We start from the raw sequence: 15,272 nt of genomic DNA, 5'->3' as shown, positions 1-15,272 counted from the left end.
AGATAAGAAAGAAGTCGAGTAAAGTGAGGAAATGTGTAGGCTTAGATTTTGATGCAGTAGGCCTACAGACTAAACCACATGTTCCTTTCTCTGCTTGTACCTTTATAGGCCTAATAAAATATAGCCCTCACTTAGCAAAGATAATGGCAGACTATTCTGGCAAAGTCTCGTTTCATAACTTGATTGCATTTGTGTCCGCTTTTCATCACATTATTATGACCATTAAATGTAGGCTATGCTGTTTTGCACGCTAAAATCTGATTCATCACAGGTAAACACAATAAAGAATGGGAACGTAAATTGGATTATGTATTCTAAGTTGTAATTCCTCTGTATGTCCTGTTGGTGACCTCAGTGAGAACTGTTAAGACGCTCTTAGCCGGTAATGACAACTCTGGAGCACTCGTAGATCTACGAGTGTTTTCACGACGCTCTTAAGCTACGATGGTTTCGGGAAACAGTCGGAAAATCTTAAGACGTTCGTAAGAGGGACTTTAAGACGCTCTTAGGCTTAAGATGCTTTCGGGGACTGGGCCCTGGGCTATAATAAAACTAAACAACCTTTATCAGGCTTGTGTTTTGTACTCGCGTTATTTTAGATGGAGGGAGAGAAGTACACACAACTGGGTTGGAAGCAGCCAACTGCTGATGAGCTCCAGATAATTAGCAAACATGACCTCAAGGACCACATGGACATGTAGGATAGGTTCTGGATGAAGAGGAAGACAAGGATGTGCTAGAGGAGGAGAGTAATCTCCCAACTGTGCGCATGTAGGCTACATTTGTGGTTGTGACGACAGTGTTGCTTATAACAATAATGACGGGGATTATATTATAGTTTATTTACATTTGTAATTAAAATTCTACTTTTCTCATCACTCAATTTTTTTATTTTGAGTTTGGTTTACCATTTCTTATCAGGTTCCAAGTCAGGTAGAGCATCAACGCGTCTCACTTTGCTTATTCTTACACAGACATAGACACCAACTCCAATAGCATTTACACCCCATTGTCTGCTAGGCGTAGATGGACACAAACACACACACAACCATGCCACAGCTGTGATGGAACGTACACACTATGGATCTGGTGTGAATGTGGCATTAATCCGAATGATTATTTATTGAAATAAATTTTTCTATTTTTGATAAACTCTGATTTCCGTCTCCATTTTATGTTACGGCCTTTGAGCCGGCCGTAACAATAGTCAACATACATAATCAGGAGACATTATTCTTCTGTAATGACATAGAACACACACACACACACACACACACACAAACACAAATCTAAAAGGTTTTAATAAGATGTAATGTGGATAACTTGTATATGTAGTGATCTAATGAATGGCATATTGTCCTAACAACGGTGTCTGCCAATATTTGCCTAATTAAACAAACAAACAAATAAAACAAATATCAGGAAATGAGTGCATGGCCTTATTCCAACCTTAATATCTGCAGTATGCTGTTGGAACTTGACAGTCCTTTAGAGAGAAGCTGCACTCCAGAATCCCCCGGGTCATTGTTACTGAAGTTCAGCTGTAGCAGGGAGTTTGGTGACCGTAGAACTGATGCCACAATCTCACCCAATTTATCTGTGAGCTTACAGTCAGCAAGCCTCCATAAGAGCAACAAAAGATAACATGAATAAATGGAAGATATAGTGTTTACACAGTCACAATCAAGAGACATTTCACCAACAGTGCAGAAATCATTCATGTGTACACTGGTCAAACACCACAAACACACACACATGCACACAGGCAGGCACGTACGCACACAAGCACACATGCACACACACCTGATAGATTTTACTACGATGTAGTGCTAGGTATGATGTAGCTAAATTGTAGGGGTGCATTGAACAATATATTGGCCTAACTTCGCCACCAGCCAATATTGCCCTTGTTGACTGGTACCGGCTTATCTGTAAATGATGGCTGAGGTTTATCTGTAATGTCGTATAAATTCTTCAGCTGAACAACTTGCATATATTGTTGTTTCACTGTCACCATAGCATATTACTAATAATAACAATTAAGGAAACAAACAAATACAAAATATCAGGAAATGCATGGCCTTACACCAACCTTAATGTCTGCAGTTTGCAGTGGGAACTAGACAGTCCCTTAGAGAGAAGATAAACTCCAGAATCTCTCAGGACATTGTGACTTAGGTCCAGCTCTATCAGGGAGTTTGGTGACTGTAGAACAGAAGCCACAATTCCACAGGATCTCTCTGAGAGTTTGCAGTCAGTAAGTCTGCATAACAACATGAGAAAACATCAAATATTATGATTATCCCTTTTGTTTAATGTTCGGCTGCATGGCCCTGCTTCCGAGTGACATTACTGGAAAAATATGAAAAAAAAAATAATGAGACGCAAATGATTTCTTGATAAAAAGCGTGACCTAAGACATATGCAAATCACATAGCCTTTCCCAGATATGGGTGGCCCAGATAGTCTTGAAAAAGAAAGATATAGTATGTGGTCGTTGTATTACAGTTAGTTCAACCGTGGCCAACTGGTTAGCACTCTGGACTTGTAACCGGAGGGTTGCCGGTTCGAGCCCTGACCAGTGGGCCACGGCTGAAGTGCCCTTGGCACATAACCCCTCACTGCTCCCCGAGTGCTGCCGTTGAAGCAGGCAGCTCACTGCGCCGGGATTAGTGTGTGCTTCACCTCACTGTGTGTTCACTGTGTGCTGTTTGTGTTTCACTAATTCACCGATTGGGTTAAATGCAGAGACCAAATTTCCCTCACGGGATCAAAAAAGTATATATACTTATACTTAACTAGCTGCAGGTGACCGCTTCTGCATAATTTCATGGACTGCTGAAATATAACCTAAACTATTTTTTACTATTTCTTAACTGGTCCAGGGTCAGGAAAAGGGCAGCAAAAATCTCTGCAGACCCCTCACATCCTATTCAACCTCCTGGTAGGTGATACAGGGCACTGCTCGCCAAAACCAGCCGACACAAAGACAGCTTCCATTACACTGAACAAAGTCAATCAACACTGTTCTGCTCATCTACCTCATGTATAATTCAATTTTACAATTACAAAATACACAATATCATTGCACTGAACGCCTTGTACTATATGTATATTTAAATCTTAAAAGTCTATACTGATATTGCACTATTCCATACCCACTCTTCAATGGTATATTGTATCTTGCCTTGCCTTGAGGTGTCCACACCATGGCAACCCTGACAGGGACAACAAGGAGGCGGACACAGAAATATTTCCATCTACCTCTGAATTTAAGTGCACCAGATTGATGCATTTAAATGTTAAAATATTCTAAATTTCTTTTGAGGGGCCTTGTCCCCGGATCCCTGTAGTGTGGCTTGGTTACAGGCCTGCCCCCACTGCTTAAAAAAATCCTAGAGGAAACACTGCTACACCTTGCATTTTCATAATAGGGGGAATAATGTATCTTGGTTATGTGGTAAATTTTCATGAAGATGTCGTGTGGCCAGGCACCAGCCAAAAAAACTTACTGAAGAAGAACAGGCCAGCGAACCCTTCTTTGTCGGTGAGCTTTTTCTTTTGGCAGTTTGCAAACGGAGTGCGTTACCACCACCATCTGCTGGACAGAGGTGTAATGTCAAGTGTACCATGTAGCCTCGTTCTGGCCTCCGGGTGAATAAGGCAAATGGAACGGCGTTTTTAAGCACCAGAATTTCTCATCATGTCTTGACAAGGTTTACACCAATCATCATCTTCTAATGTATCCTTATGCTGAGAAGTCCACTCTTTTAGCCCCAAACAGGCTATCGTTTATTCGCGAAGCATGTTTCAATCAACACATTACTCAAGATGTTTGTATTGTTGTAGGCCTAATAGTGAATGAATGAATGAATGATAAAGCGATGAAAAAAATGTACGCACAGTGAGTACAGGATTACAGCTGGCGGTGCCAATGGTCAACGACAAAACAGTTATACACACAGTTAATTACTTTCACGATTGACTGACAAAGGGTTACCATCGAAAACATAGCCTGAAAAAAGCATTTCCTCCAATAATGTTCGGATAACTATAATAAAAAAACCTAAGTACATTATCATTATTCCGAAAATCTGTATCAAAATAGATTCAGAAGAGTGGACTTAGCCTAAGGCTATGTCTACACATGTCTTGCCGCTTTCACACCTTTATCCACACTGGTAAAAAAAAGTCTTGCGTCTGCACGAAGAGGTGAAAACGAGTGAAAACACTGTAGTGCATATGCCTATGCCAGGCCTGTAGCCTATGTGGTACCTGGCGGTGCAGAGCTTCACACAAAAACATTCTCCCTATTTTATACAGCTTATGCGTTCTCCGAAGCAGTTCCGTGAGAAATTCAACCTGAGTTTTCAATTTAACTGTTCAACTAAGTTCATTTACCACATTATAATACATTTCTATGATGCCATTTACCTTTGCTAAAAGGCAATAGTTTTTGCCATGTATCAAATCGTGCATCCACATTGAGTGTACATCTAATGTAGGCTAACATGGTTTCTAAGAGACGTAGACAGGTTCATTTCTGACTTCACTAGACTATGAATGCATTTATTTACAGTATGTTATGAGACATGTGAAAGAAATGAAAGACACCAGCACTACGCACAAATTAATTTAAACTAAAATGGCACTGCCCTAATAACCTTTGACTAGTTATCTCACATCAGTCACTGACAGTAGAATGTATCGGGAAAACACATAGCCTAGGGAAAACACTGTTCACCAAGTCATGATAAGATATTGGCACAGCACAGCAGTTGATTGTGGTGTTTACTGAGTGTAATCCTAGGTAGGCTAATGTCATGTATGAAAACTAGTATTACCAGGGAATACTGTAATGAGTGCCAGGTCGAGTGCAGCTGGGTTTAAGGGTCAGAGGTAATGGGGCTATGTCTTCATCGCCAATGTTGATTGCTGTCCACACAGCAAGTGCAAACCGGAATTTTAAAAAAAACCTGGAACTCGTTTTCAAAAAGTATAATTTTTGGTCACCTAAAATTCCCGTAGTCGTGTGGAAACAAGGCTAAAACGATAAAAAACTTTACTGTTTTAACAAAAACTGTCTTTGTGTGGACATGACCTAAGACTACAAAGAAATGTCTGCACCCACCTTAATGTGTGTATTTTGCAGTTGGAACTGGACAGTCCCTTAGAGAGGAGCTGAACTCCAGAATCCCCCAGGTAATTGTCACTCAAGTCCAGCTGCTGTAGGGAGTTTGGTGACTGTAGAACTGAAGCCACCATCTCATAAGATTTCTCTGTGAGTTTACAGTCAGCAAGCCTGCATAAGAACACAACAAAAGATAACAAATGGAAGATATACTGTCTACACCAGTGGTCCCCAAACTTTTTCTTCAGAGGGCCAGCTCACTATGCCTGGCTATAAGAGAGGGCCAGAGAATCGGAGTATGTCAGCAACTGTAATAGCCTTGAATATTAATCCATTACATTTAGTCATAGGCTATTGCAATCTAACACCATTGTAAGCAGTGTTTATTTTATATTGCCATCATGACATATCGATAAAATGTATTTCAACATGGAAATAGCTTAAATTAAATAATACTAACAAAAAGTCTTTAAAGCAACACCAAAGAGTTTTTTGTACCTTTAAGATAATGTTTCCAAAATCGTTTCAGTGGTACATCAACTAGTAACAGGGTGAACGCCACTTCTGCATTGGCTTCGCAACGCTCTATCGGCTATAACCGCACTATGCAAGATCGGGTAGCGGATCTGTAGTTCGATGGAATGAGACATAAGAAACTACAAATTTGACTTTCATCAGATTCTGATGTCGCAATACATCATACTTTCATAAAATCATGCAACTGATGCTTTAAAGTAACACCAACATGCTTTGGTGTTACTTTAAAGCATTCCCAAAAATATGTTTTATTTAAAATTTTGAACTGTCTTTGCATACACAGCTAACAAGTTGTGAACAAGCAATATCCTACAACTAATTGAAAGTTCTCAAACTATGAGAGTTTTATGAAGTGCTGGAAAAACTGGAGAACTGTGTGGGGCAATTCCACGGAAAATTGACTTTTTGTCACATCCATAACGCCAGTGAAATGCCTTGGAATTTGTATGATGTGAATGATAACATTCATTTTTTGTGCATTTTTTCTCATGTACATTCTTCAGCCAAAAATAGCAAATGCTCAAATTTCATGTAATCATTCACATCATACCATACCATCACATTTTATTGGCATTATGGATGTCACATAAAACATAGTTTTCCATAGAATTTCCCTGTGAGTTCTGCTGTCTTTGTATTAATTTGAATGAGTGAAAGAAAATAGTCCCAGAAATATGTTCAATATAGTTAGGACTATTAAAACAAATTTTAGAATACTTTGAGTACTGATGCAGTCAGCATAGGCCTATTATCTTACTAATCTATATCTTACATTGTTTGCAGGTAGGACTACATTCCATTCAACTCAAAAAAGCACCAAAACAACCACCAGTGGACAAAAAGGTATTACAAGTGTACTGTTAAGCCTCTTTATAGAGGATGAATGGGGGAAATTACAAAGGTTATAGTTTGACGGTGTGCCCTGATAAATAGCAAAAAAAAAATCAAGAGACCCTTAACCAACAGTGCAGAGATCATTCACATGCACACCATGACACACACATTTGCCTTGTTGTCTCTGGTACTGGCTTATCTGTACATGCTATGATAATAAGATGGCAGCAGAGTTTAGCCAGTTAGAGCCGGAAATTGGTCAGATTGACATGTAGTTGTTCGGCAGAAAAAATATATAATATCCAGTGGAAGATATGATACATTAATTAATTAATTAATTAATTAAATAACATTAAATATGCTTGTATGCTTGTTGCACAACATTTACAATATGTTATCATGACAACTCAAATAAACATAGCCTATAAAACATTTTTTATTTCAAGTTTGCTCTAGCAGTGTAGGCTTTTATTCTATGAAGTCGGGCCACAAGTACGCAGGAATTCTTGGAGTGGCAGCTGTGTTCCAGTGACTCTGATTGATTAAGGATGGCTTCAAGGTATTTATTGGGACTATTCCTATTAGGAGGGTAGTCCAGGGCAACTAAATGGATGTCGCCACCATCCATCTAAAACTTTCAGTAAGGCTCTGTAGGCCACTCTCAGGTGAACCTTCATGACCGTTCATCACAGCTGTTGCTTCGTTAGAAGGCTACCAGGTCTGTGGGGAGGGGCCGCTGGGAGTGAGAGTGTGGGGCTGAGATCACACAGAACTGAACTGATAGCCTATAAACAACAATATGATGCCTGTTTCTAAGCTCACTGGGAATTCTCCCAACTCTGGCGATTGGAAGAGCCAGATGAACATGGCACATGGAAGAGCACAGAGGAACGTGGATGTTTGTAGAGGAAGACCGATATTGTAACACCTATTTTCTGGAGTTTGTGAAGGTATATTTTGTTTGCTACCCACACATCTTTTGAGTTGGATTGAATGTTTTGCATTGGACTATTACTTAAAGACTTCTCTGAAATAAAACTTCTGTTTGCTCGGCTTCACGTTTTGGCAGTTCTCTGCTATACATCCCACCTGCTTCAAAGAAAAAACCCTGTCATGATATCACACATATTATTAACAAGAAAGATTAAGTACACAAACAAATACAAAATTATATCAGGAAATGCATGGTCTGCACCAACCTTAATGTCTGCAGTTTGCAGTCGGGACTAGATAGTCCCTTAGAGAGAAGCTTAACTCCAGAATCCCCCAGGTCATTTTCACCCAAGTCCAGCTTTATGAGGGCGTTTGTTGACTGCAGAACGGACACCACAATCTCACAGGAATTATGTGTGATCTTACAATCAGCAAGTCTGCAAAAGAGTTTGACAATATATTATATGACAAAATACTATGCAAGGTGTTTGGATACTAGATGTAAAAAAAGGGTTTTTACCAATTTTTAGGTCTGCAGTATGCAGTGGCAATTATAGTCTGATAGACAGAAGCTGAACTCCAGAATGTGACACGTTGTATAATTTTACAAAACGTTACACGTCCTTTCAAGTTCACAAAAAAAAACAGGTGCTGATACAGTAACTCCATCTGTAGGAGTTGGTGTGATGACCCTAAAGTAATTTAACAACAGCAAATAAGGCTTTGTCTCAGATGGCATACTTCTGCACTTCCAATACCTAATTTGAGTGCATGAGCGCATTCACACTGAAAATTCCGACAACACAAAGTGCCCTGCTAGTCCCCGGAGGGCACTCATAGCGGCTGAGTGTGGAACGGTGGACACTTTTCACCCTCAACAGACGCCATCTTGGCTACATAGCGGAATCTGGAGCATCAATGTAGCTCAAACAAACAAGATCTGGCAAAAGGGCATTATGAGAATGTAAAGACTCAATGCTCTTAAAGTGACAATGCACCATTTAAGTAAAACAGCATTTCTTCATAAATTAATGTATAAAAACTCACAGTAATGGTCTGTAAATTACAGTGTCACTGTAAACGCGATGCTGAAAATGTTTACTTTTTTGGAGGACAATGACAACTGGTAGCATAGACATACTGATAGCTGTAATTAAGCCTGAATGACACATATTTATGTGGAAAGACAGTAGCCCTACGCCATGAGCAACTGAGCCAGGCAGTCGACGGCCGTCGGATGGACAGCCATTCTGGACTTTTCCCAAACGCACACATTGCCAGTCCACCATTGCAATGATGTGTATATTTTACCTCTGCTATGTAGCATGGCCACACAATAAGCCTTAAGGGCATCAAGTAAGGAAAACGGAAAGTTTTGTGCCGTCTGCAAAGGGCTAATAAATGTATCATAACTTTTGAACAAAAGGTGACAAATTGATTCTGTTTTTCTGCTGTTCTGTAGAGGATACAATTGTGAATCTGTCATACATTCTAGGTTTTTGTCCATTTTCAACAGAAATGTGTGTGTGTGTGGGGGGGGGGGGGGGTCTTGGCAAACTGATATTTCTGTGTTTTGGGGGTTTGAATTTTGAAGAGATTACATTAGTATATGGTATGTGTCATTTCAAAGGGCTATGTCTCTGATTACAATGGTGGGTATATTGTATTTCTGCCCTGTAGCATAACCACGCCTTTTTGTGTCACAAGGGTATCAAGTCTGAAAAAATGGAATGTTCCAGTCAGTTACGTGCAGTCAGTGTTATTTCACAACTACATGCAGTGAGTGACTCACACAACAGTCACGGTAACTAGATATTACATCATCACTATACCCTCCAATACAATCCCAATATTAAGTAGCCTAAAGTTATAGCTGTTTTGACCTCATCCTATTGTAACCACATCACTAACCTCAGTGTTTCCAGCTTGCAGTTAGTATGCTTCAGCCCAACAGACAGCAACCTCACTCCAGAATCCATCAGAGAATTAGAACTCATATCCAGCTCTTTCAACAGGGAGTGTTCGGACTGAAGAGCAGATGTTAGGACCTCACAGGATTCCTCTGTGAGACCACAACCAACCAATCTACAGTAACATAACACATGTAGGAGATTGGTTATTGCTAATGATCTACATTTAATGAGATATTACATAACATCACCAATACAACACTAGTATTAAGTAGCTTGCAGTTACTATGTGGTATAATGGTGTGGTATAATACACAAATGTATATAGGTTTGTCATTTACTGAAATATTTAGTTTAACAGTGCATATGTGCTATGAGGAAATGGTTCCCTTCATCCGAAGTCTCCCTCTGTGGAAATGTCCAGAGAGTGAGAAGACTCTTTGCTGTAGGGTTAGGGTTAGGGTCAGTCTGATTCTCTTCACCCCAAGGACACAAACATACCTAGGCCATTAGAAGGCTAAAGGATCTCGTCACATCCTTATCTCTGTTAATACTAACTGGATGGATGGATCATTGTGGGGGGGGGGTCTCTTGTGATTTTCCATGTGTGTGTGTTAAGGGTATAAGAACTGGCTTCACCCACATATGTGTGGGATTGTTACTTGACATTTGCTGTGGGTAACATGCTCCCGGTATCGAGAATAAAGCTGCAGTCTCACACCAGTTGTCTTGGAGTAATTTTGACCACAACTATTTTATTGACCTCATCATATTGTAACCACATCACTAACCTCAGTGTTTCCAACTTGCAGTTAGTATGCCTCAGCCCAACAGACAGCAACCTCACTCCAGAATCCTCCAGAGGATTAGAGCTCAGGTCCAGCTCTTTCAACAGGGAGTTTTCTGACTGAAGAGCAGATGTTAGGACCTCACAGGAATCCTCTGTGAGACCACAACCAACCAATCTACAGTAACATAACACATGTAGGAGATTGGTTATTGCTAATGATCTAAATTTTAACGAGATATTGCATCACCACTAGTCTCACTATCACCAGACCCAGCTCAATCTTTTAAGATAGAACATTGGTCTGGGGAGTCTGCAATGTATTTTCTATTGCACAAGAGGCTTGATCAACGGCCATAGTTCAGATGACACTTATACGCAATTTGATAGTAAACAAATCCAGATGACGTTTGCAAAGCGACACGAAAATTCCAGGTGGATGAGCCAGTTTGTGATTGGTCCACACAAAATTGTAAAGGAAGCAGGAGAAAAAGATGCACAGGGTTCCAGTCTGAGCTGCAGGGCAAAAAAATTGCCTGCAGATCAGGCTGGGTTTACCCTGTCTACATCACCACTATACCACAATACAACACCTGTATTAAGTAGCTATTTTGTTGTTCTGTAGTATAATTATAATTTAGATTCAAATACATGACAGAGCTGCTATTCTTACTCACCGTGCTTTCCTACAAGCCTTCACTACTATAAGCAGTCTCCTACGACCCTCATTTGATGACTTGTACTTAGCCAGGTCAAGCTCATCCAGTGTTTCCTCTGACACCAGAAGCATGTAGGCCAGACTTGAACATTGGGCAGGTGAGAGCTCTTTTCCAGAGTCTATGTACTGCTGAATCTCCTGATGAAGGGAATTGTCCTTCATCTCCAATAAACAGAGCAACAGATTCATGCATCTTTCAAGGACTTCTTTGTCCTCACTCAGAATTATTTTGATATTCTCGGCTGTTTCCTTGAGACTGTCTGAACTGCTCTCCGTGCATGTCAGAAGACCTTGTAGGAGTTTCTGGTTGGACTCAAGTGAGATGCCCAAGAGGAAGCGAAGGAAAAGGTCCAGTTGTCCATCTTCCTTCTGCATGGATTTATCTATTGCAGTTCTTAAAAACTCAGCCATGGAAAGGTTGGAAGGGGATTCTTGTGAGATAAATTGTCTCAGGGCTTCTATGTTCTTAGTCACAAAGGAGTGAAACACAAACAACGCAGCCAGAAACTCCTGAATGCTCAGATGCACAAAGCAATAAACTTTATGTTGGTCAACAGCACACTCACTCGTGAAGAACTCAGAGCACATACCAGAGTACAATGTAATGTCTTCTTCATTGATGCCACACTCTTTCAAACTGTCTTCATAAAACAAGATATTACCCTTCAGCAGTTCTTTATATGCTAGTTCAGATAATTTCAAAATAGCGTCTTTGTTGAACTCCAGACGTTTTTTAGCATCTCGTTCAAAACCTTTGCCATATTTCTGGCCCTTCCTATTTGTCTCCGTGAGCAAGAAATAGATATAGACCTCAGTCAGTGTTTGAGGCAAGTCACTTGTACTGGTAAGACTGATCATTTTCAGAAGCACAGACGCTAAGATCCAGCAGAAGACAGGGATGTGGCACATGATGTAGAGGCTCTTTGACCTTTTAATGTGAGCGATGGCTGTGTCCGCTTTTGCTGGATTCTCAATCTTCTTCTTGAAGTATTCATCCTTCTGTTGGTCATTGAATCCTTGTACTTCTGTCCACCTGTCTATGTATTTAGGAGGAATCATTTTGACAGCAGCTGGTCGGGAGGTTATCCAAATAAGCGCATTAGGCAGTAGATTGCCTTTGATGAGATTGGATATCAAAACATCCACTGATGCAGTCTTCAAGGGATCATGTATGTATTTGCTCTGTTCTACATTCAGGGAGAGTTTGCTCTCATCCAGACCATCAAAGATCAATAGGATCTTCGACTTTCTGAACATTTGTGGATTCATGACCTTTTCATCCAGTTCCAGATGAAAGTCAAGGAGGAGTTGGTGGAGAGTGTATGGATCATTCATCAAGTTTAACTGGCGGAATGGAAGTGCAAATATGAAATCAACATCCTGATGTGCCCTTCCTTCTGCCCAGTCCAGAATGAACTTCTGCACACATACAGATTTTCCTATACCAGCAATGCCTGTGGTCATCACAGTTCGGATTTTCTTATTATCCAGTAAACACTTAAAGATGTCATTACAGTTGATTTTGTCTTCATTTGGCCTTTGGGATTTTGATTGTGTCCTGCAAACCTCATGTTCCTTATTCACCCCTTCACTCTCTCCCTTTGTGATGTAGAGATCTGTGTAGATCTTACTCAGGAGTGTTTTGTTCTTCCCATCCTCAAGACACTCATGAATCTTACCAAACTTCTCTATCATCCACTTCTTGTGTTTTGCTTTGACTTCCTGCAGAATTGCATCTACTGGAAAAAAAGAAGCATAACAAGAAATCAATCCACTGTACTCAGCTTATTCATACATACATTTTTGCATGACATATACATTTACTGTATGCACTTACCTTCAAACTGTGTATATTTTAATTTATGATGAGTGATGATTCATGGAAAATTTTAGAATTTATGTCCATAATGATCATAATTATGATTCATTATTATATTAGTTATACATAACTAGTGCATCATAATTATGCTGTACATATTTTAGAAGTGTGTCATTATAAAAGTTTAACCATCTTTCTTATTTGCTCCCTCTCAAACAAAAAGTAAAAAGAAAAAGTTTCATAAGAAATCATTCAAGTGCACTCAGTGAGAAGTATTCAGACAGGTACAGGTAGGTGTAGAATGTGTTAAAGTACTCAGACATGAGGTACAGGTAGGTGTAGAATGTGTTAAAGTATTTAGACATGAGGTACAGGTACGTGTAGAATGTGTTAAAGTATTCAGACATGAGGTACAGGTAGGTGTAGAATGTGTTAAAGTATTCAGACATGAGGTACAGGTAGGTGTAGAATGTGTTAAAGTCTCACTATCTCTCTCTCTTGACTCTGCAACATCCCTGGAGAAACTGTAAGAAGAACACAATGCAAATTCATTATAAATGCATTTAAATTATACACTTAAATACATACAACATAATATTCTCAGAGTACTGGGGAAATACTGTTGTGTATAGTGTGTGTGTGTGTGTGTGTGTGTGTGTGTGTGTGTGTGTGTGTGTGTGTGTGTGTGTGTGTGTGTGTGTGTAGGCCAAGAGTGGTTAATCGGGAGCTTCGGGAGGATTCCCGGTGGGTCGTTAACATTTTGGGCCTGTCTGAATATTGTGAGCTTAAGTGTAGCCTATTGTTTCCGAAGTTCATTTGCTTCTCCCTCGCAGCACTTCAGCCTGGCCTCTGCTGTTGCAGTTTCCCAAATATTAACAAAGTAGCTCAAGCTATTCGGAAGTCGCAACCAAGTCTATATCTGCAATAATTTAGGGGAGTAAATGAGCGGCCCCTCCTCCAGTGGCATGAGTGGCACGGCCCTGATGAACTCTCATGTGGGCAGGGGAGACATGTAGTCGGCCTAATAATAATTACTGTAAGGTAGTAACCCCAGATCTCAAAATCCCTCAAAAATAAAATGTAATTACAATGTGTGTTGGGTCCTCCTTACATGGAAGATCTAACATTCAGTTTCAGTGAGCAAGATGCCCCCCCCCGAAAGGGCCGCTGGACCTTGTAATTTCCTAGTAAAATTAAGTGTATTAACTCCGGCTCTGTGTGTGTGTGTGTGTGTATATTCATAAGAGTACTGAAGAAATACCGCTGTTTACGGTGTGTGTGTGTGTGTGTGTGTGTGTGTGAGTGTGTATGGTGTGTGTGTGAGTGTGTATGGTGCAGTGGTGGACGAAGTACACAAATCCTGTTCTTGAGTGAAAGTAGAGATACACATGGTGAAATGTTACTCCAGTAAAAGTAAAAGTCCTCCTTTTACATTTCCACTTGAGTGGAAGTACAAAAGTACTTGCCTTCAAATGTACTTAAGTATCGAAAGTAAAAGTCCTGAAATGTATTATGATTAATACAGTTGCATTTACTATTGTTGAAATGATTCGGCACAGACATAGGCATTCATTGAGCCTTTCTCCTCCATTCAAGGACAAAATCAGCTAATGATTGTTGTATGTAGAAAGAACTTAAAATAACTAAAAACTATTGTGATATCTTATCTTAGATACTTCAAAGTAACCACATTTTTCTTTGTTGAATGCTTTACACTTTCGGACCAAATCAAGATGTTCCCTTTTGTGTTTGATAGTGTCAGATTGTCTATCATTGTCTATCATTTGCTCAATGTCGTCAAGAGGCTAGTTATGGTAACATCAATATAAGTATAAGTATATATATACTCTTTTGATCCCGTGAGGGAAATTTGGTCTCTGGAGGTGGGGGGGGGTTGCAAATTTCTCCTTTGGGAGACAATTTAAGGACTATCTTATCTAATCTTATCTTACCTTGTATTATATCTTATCTTATTACAGTATGTAATAATCAAGGCTTTGAACCGGTTCACAGAACGAAAACGAAAACCAGAAACTTTTTATGTTTTGCTAGGAAGAGAAACAAAACCAGAAACTTTACATTTTGTTATGTTCCAGAACAGAATCGTTTATCTAAAATAATGGTAACCGGTTAATACCATTATTTTTTTCATTCTTTGACAAGATTTCTGTGCAATATGACTTGGTGAGGTTCACTTCCCGTCATTTACTCATCGGGATAAATGTAATAGAGAAGTTTGCCGCCAACAAGTAGCCTAATCAAGATCGTATCCCAAGCTGTAGCCTGTCTCTCAAGCTCAATCATAAGAGGTAAATATTGTACCAAGTATTTCACAAATGTTTGGTTTTAAATATGAATTCTATCTATTTAGGCTATGAATTTCCCATGCATTGTTGAAAAAATCTGCTTAGTCAAGCTAACAAAAATATAGCTAAATAATGTTGGACAGCTAGTATTGACAGTACCTTGCCAATAAATGACATGGCAAACATTTTCCTTGTCTTAATTCATGTATAATACTGAAAAAAATGTAGGCATGTCAGAATTACAGTTATGCCGCATAATGTAGCCTATAGAGCTTTTTTAATATTTGATGATAAGAT

At 39.6% G+C, this 15,272-nt stretch overlaps 1 protein-coding gene across 1 annotated transcript in view; it reads right to left on the bottom strand.

Annotated features, from left to right (window-relative positions):
• LOC143120698 (NACHT, LRR and PYD domains-containing protein 3-like) overlaps positions 1-15,272 on the bottom strand; it is a gene marked incomplete at its 3' end in the record, with an annotated part of 33,786 nt that overhangs the window by 5,042 nt on the left and 13,472 nt on the right. Inside the window, exons 3-10 of the mRNA XM_076281395.1 lie at positions 13,156-13,193; positions 10,810-12,589; positions 10,137-10,310; positions 9,347-9,520; positions 7,702-7,872; positions 5,132-5,302; positions 2,093-2,263; positions 1,450-1,620 (exon numbers count right to left, since the gene is read on the bottom strand). Coding sequence (XP_076137510.1) covers positions 1,450-1,620; positions 2,093-2,263; positions 5,132-5,302; positions 7,702-7,872; positions 9,347-9,520; positions 10,137-10,310; positions 10,810-12,589; positions 13,156-13,193 — 2,850 coding nt within the window. The remainder of the gene's footprint in view (positions 1-1,449; positions 1,621-2,092; positions 2,264-5,131; positions 5,303-7,701; positions 7,873-9,346; positions 9,521-10,136; positions 10,311-10,809; positions 12,590-13,155; positions 13,194-15,272) is intronic.

The sequence above is a fragment of the Alosa pseudoharengus genome, unplaced genomic scaffold (assembly GCF_046254945.1).
Source record: "Alosa pseudoharengus isolate Yale_2024_CS ecotype anadromous, Long Island Sound unplaced genomic scaffold, YU_APseudo_1.1 YU_APseudo_1.1_scf_1, whole genome shotgun sequence".
Taxonomy (NCBI): domain Eukaryota; kingdom Metazoa; phylum Chordata; class Actinopteri; order Clupeiformes; family Clupeidae; genus Alosa; species Alosa pseudoharengus.
The sequence above is the reverse complement of the archived record's forward strand: the minus strand, read 5'-3'. Positions and strand labels throughout refer to the sequence as shown.